This window comes from Humulus lupulus, chromosome 7 (assembly GCF_963169125.1).
Source record: "Humulus lupulus chromosome 7, drHumLupu1.1, whole genome shotgun sequence".
Classification (NCBI taxonomy): domain Eukaryota; kingdom Viridiplantae; phylum Streptophyta; class Magnoliopsida; order Rosales; family Cannabaceae; genus Humulus; species Humulus lupulus.
In genome coordinates, this window is record NC_084799.1 from 49,474,935 (window position 1) to 49,480,365 (window position 5,431).

Genomic DNA, 5,431 nt, shown 5'->3' on the forward strand with positions numbered 1-5,431 from the left:
GCACCTTGGAGTCTCTGATCACAGCTTGAAGAATGAGAGGAAAGGTTGGGTACTAGGTCCTATTTATAGAGTTCTAAGAATAAAATATCTTCTTTTTGACTTGAATAAAATAATGAATATAATTGAAAAATATCATACGGTCAAGAAAGGTGTAAGACTCGGTCAAATCATTCAGAGGCAGGTCTAAGTAGTCAAGGCTTATTTTAAAATTAAAAACAAAATTTTTTAAAAAGAAATATCTACTAAGGGCGATATATTGCCCCTATGTGGCGATATATCGGCTCTGCCCTAATCCCGAGCCTTCGTTCGTACGATCGTGCAACGTCAACGTGTTTTCCATATCCTTCGTTAGGCGATATATCGACTCCTAGCTGCGATATATCGACATACGTGAATATTTTAAACACGTAATTGCACTTTTTTAGCATAATTTGAATAGGATGACTACTTTGACTGAGTCATACTATGACCCTAACCGTTTCTGGTGAATACTAAAGCTTATATTTCTTTATTTTATCATAAAAATACTTAATTCATTAATAATCATGCTTATGACAAGTGTCATATTCTTATCGGCTCTATCTAAACCTTAGGTTATAATAAATAATATATCTAGGACCAGCAATATTAATCGAACCTTATGTTATAATTAATATTCTTAAACTATAGGTTAAACTTATAAAATCCATGACTGTTGCTACGAGTTTCCAACTATGTCCCGGTTTGAACCAAAATCCACGAAATCTAAAATGCTACAACTACTACTAACTAGCTAACTAAGTAAACATTCCGGGACTCTACATTTCAGTTCTGCTGGAGCCATCCTATATGGTGCCCTAGACACTGGCTCAGTCCCCAGTGCTAACTTAATAACAAACTAAACCTCCTTGTGCAGCGACAATCCTGGTAGATCCTCAAGAAACACATCCAAGAACTCGCGTACTAATCTGGTCTCTCCCGGCTCTGCTGGCACGGCCCTAGTGATATCCACCACACTAGCTAGGAAACATGTACAACCTCCCTATAATAGGTCTGTAGCTCTCAATGCTGATATCATGGGTATGTGGGGCCCATGCATCACACCCACGAAGACAAAGGGATTTCCTCCCTCAGGCTCAAAAGTCACCATCTTCTTCCTGCAGTTTATCGTAGCCCCATATCTGACCAGCCAATCCATCCCCAAGATCATATTGAAATCATCCATACTCAACTCGATCAGGTCTACTGATAGTTCCCTACTATCTACTATCACTGGAAATGCTCTAAGCCATCTCTTAGAAACTACCAGCTCCCATGTAGGCAGTATAGTCCTAAACCTCGCAGTATAATACTCACTAGGTCTACATAATATATCAATTTCCTTACTAGAAAAAAATGAATATGTAGCACCAGAGTCAATCAATACAGTATAAGAAGAGCCAACACTAAAAAGCTGACCTGTCATCACCGAGGGACTAGCCTCGACCTCTGCCTGCGTCAAGGTGAACACTCGAGCTGGAGTCAAGCTGTCCACCTTCCCTGCCTCCTCTTTCTTCACTGTTGGGCAGTCTTTCTTGAGGTGTCCCACCACCCCGCACAGATAGCAAGACTTTGCCCGACATTCGCCCAGATGGCGCTTCCTGGACCTCGTGCAGTTAGGGTAACTCCTCCATGTCTCACCGCCTCCCTGGCGGCCACCCTGAACCCTCTTATCAGGACCAACAGTGGTCAAAGAGTCAGGGGTCTTCCTCTTCAGATCACTTGGGCTTCCGCCTTTACCGAACCCTGTGGATGGAAGCACTGCCCTGCGAACATCCAGTTTCGCAGTGCTCTCCCTCCAGATCTTGTTTTCTGCCTCTTCAGCAGTAAGTTCCTTCTTAACTGCCTGGGCATAAGTGGTCTGCCCAGCAACCGAGGTAATCCTCACATCATGGGCTATCATACCATCGAGCTCCCGAACGAATTTATCCTGTCTAGCCGCATCTGTAGGCACCGAATCTGATGCAAACTTTGCTAGCCTATCAAACTTCAGGGAATACTCTGTAACTGTCATGCTGCCCTGTACCAGTCTTGTGAATTCATTTATCTTCACGACCTTGATGGCAACATTGTAATACTTCTGGTTGAACAGATCTTTGAACCCATCCCAACTCAAAGTGGAAATATCTCTGGTCTGTGAAGCCACTTCCCACCAAATACGGGCATCCTCTTTAAGCATATAGGTGGCATAGGCCACCGTGTCACTACCTTCCACCCTCATAAAATCCAAGATAGAAGTAATCTGACCCAACTACTCTAGACTTTTGGACCATTAATGAAACTATGCATACAAATCCTTAATAAAGCTTACATTACGAAAATACCATAATTTTATTAGGTAACTTGTAAAAATAAGAGTTTCTTACAAAAATATCAAGAAGGATATGGAATCCCATTGTTTGAAAAACAAAACATATCATGATTTATAAAAAAAAAGGATTACATAGTAAGTGCGGAAAATACATATAAAGACCATAAACAAATGACTACATCCTCGAAATCGAACTCTCGACTCCTTGACTCCATTCATCATCGATACACAATCTCCAAGCATCCACGACCCTTACCACCACTAATAGCTATTTTCCTGCACATTTAAACAAAAAAGAATGAGCCTAATGCCCAGCAAGGAAAAATCTAACACATACTTCACGTACATAAATTTCATAATAAACATAAAGACATATCATAACACTTATTACATACACATACTATAATGGCCATTATTACTTGGGGTCCCATAGACTAAACAAGTCATATGCCCATGAGATTAGTGGGGTCCTACTAGCTAAGTAGGTCATATGCCCATAATCTATTTGGGGTCTTGTTAGTCATATGGGTCATATGCCCAAGCCTACATACATACATACATATCATAACACATTTAATAACATAAAACATAAGATAACATATAGAACATATAACATATGCATTTCTATCCTATTTTCCTTACCAAAGTTACCGGAATATGTGGACAGCGTTGGGACTTTGGAACACTCCTAATAACCATTATGAAAAAGAGTGAGAAAAAGAGATGAAAAGGAATGGGAAGACTAAACCATTGAGAAACATACTTACTGAAACTTATGTGCCCAAGAACTTAGATTTCATAACCAAAATAAGAATGAGGTTAGAAGACTGAGTAGTAGGCTATGAGAAAGGAAATAACATAAAACTAATGAACTAGAGTTTTGGGTTACCTTAAAGACTTGTAAGACCAATCTACACCACAAATCGAAATACTATAGAACCTTACTTCCCAAAGTGTTTGATAAGCTTATGAGGATCAAGGTTATGATTTCCCCAAACCAGGTGTTTACACTCTCACACTCACTTAGCACTTGCAGCCTCTGAACTTAGAGCAAAAGATGAATAATGGCTGGGTACTAGGTCCTATTTATAGAGTTTAGGAATGAAAGGATCTTGATTTTACTTGAATAAAAATAATAAATTTTTAGGTGAAAATAATTTGAATAATCGTTCAGCAGAGGCTAAAGACTCGTTCAAAAAGATGCTGGACTTATCAAGAGGTTGAATGGCTGAATGGAAAAAGAATTCAAAAACTTTCAAAACATACTGAAGGAGGCGATATATCGCCTGGGCCAGTATGCCAGAGGCAGTCGTGCATCGTCTCGTGTTTTCCGTATCTACGTGCTGCGATATATCGCCCCCTAAAGCTGTGATATATCGGCACACGCTGATTAATTAAACACGAAATTACACATTTTTAGCTAAGTTTGAATGGAGTAAACAGCCTTGACTAAGCCCTCAACATATTCAAAGCTGCTGACTGACCTTATAGCATTCAAACTTTTACCCTTATTAAATTAAATCCTCAAAATACTTAATCCTTAATTACCCATTCATAACATGTGCTTAAAATCCTATTGGTCCTTATCTAAACCTTATAGTATAATAAATATTATCCTTAATATCAATCATATAATCAAACCTTAGGTTAACATTAATATTCTTAAACTATAGGTTAAACTTAGAAAATCTATAAGTACTACTATGAGTGTCCAAATAATTCCCGGTCTGAACCAAAAATCCACAGTTACAAAGATAATACTATACATACTATAATACTACTAAATAATTAGCTAAGTAAAGTTCTTGGACTCTACATAATCATACTCATCCACTGTTCAGCCTTCAGTATAAAGTATCTCCCAAGCTTAAAGATCCGGGCAGTTTCACCATTCCTTGTACCATAGGGAATGAGGTTTTTGAGAGGACTTTCTGTGATATATGGGGAAATGTGAATCTAATACCTCTTTCTATATATCTAAAACTGAAATTGGGGGAAGCGAAACCAACTACTGTGCCACTTCAAATTACGGATCGCTCAGTCAAACATTCTAGGGGTATTGTTGAGGATGTTCTAGCCAAGTTGGACAAATTCATCTTCCCTACAGATTTCATTATTTTAGATATGGAGGAAGATGCTAACATCTCAATTATTCTTCGAAGGTCAGTTTTAGCTACTGGTAGGGCATTAATCTATGTTCAAAATGGTGAGTTGAAGCTCCGAGTTCAAAAAGAGGAGGTAACATTTAATGTTTTTTCAGCAATGGAAATTCCAACTTGTTGTAGAGTTGATGTGGTGAAAAGAGGGGGTGATAAGCTGGAAGTCACTAAGAAAAAGTCCATGAGTCAATGTTGTATTCAGAAAGTTTGTGATCGTGTGAAAAATGAACTTTAGTGGGAAAGCTCGATTGTTACGTGAGCGGTGGAAAGTTCCAAAAATTTGCAATATCAAGAAATGAGCGTCCACTCATGAACTTGAGGGGTGGTTTGGATCTGAGTTGATTCTAACAAGGAGGTCTGCGTCCGGCTAAATGATGTTATCAACAACGCATTTGGGAGGCATCCCAATGGTTACTTTCAATTTTTGTGAAGTTTTTATTTTTATTTTTGAACAAAATGGATTTTTGGGAACTATTTTTTTGTCTTTATTTTATTCTCTTAGTTTTTAGGTTTAATTTTAGTTATGAAATTTTTTTACGTTCCTCTTGAATCGTGCAAATCGTGAAAAAATAAATACAAAAAAGGCTTGAAAAAGACCATTTCAGGGCATGTGGTTCGACCGCGGAAAACCTGCTGCGACCGCGCCCATATAGCCCCACTTCATATTGAGCAAGTAGAGCGATCGTGCCAGGAGGGGCATGATTGCGCTAGATGTTGTTCAAAACAGAATTTGGGAGAGTGTAGCACGATCGCGCTACCCTATAGCGATTGTGCTCGACTAGTCAGAGAGTTTTAAACACTCTCCAAAACACATTTTTCTTCTATTTTTTTTCAAAGTTTTTTTTTCTCTCCAATTTTCTTCTTCTTCTTTCTTGGGTCCGAGCCTCAATCTTCACATGGGTACATTTTCCATTACTTTCTTCTCCATTGATTCATGTTCTTA

General features: G+C 38.6%; 1 protein-coding gene across 1 annotated transcript; it reads left to right on the forward strand.

Moving 5' to 3' along the window:
* The first annotated feature begins 3,142 nt into the window (after positions 1-3,142).
* Positions 3,143-4,723, forward strand: LOC133791675 (uncharacterized). The gene is made up of 2 exons (XM_062229595.1): positions 3,143-3,147; positions 4,171-4,723. The coding sequence occupies exons 1-2, from the start codon at positions 3,143-3,145 to the stop codon at positions 4,721-4,723; spliced, it is 558 nt and encodes a 185-aa protein (XP_062085579.1).
* The last annotated feature ends 708 nt before the right edge of the window (positions 4,724-5,431 follow it).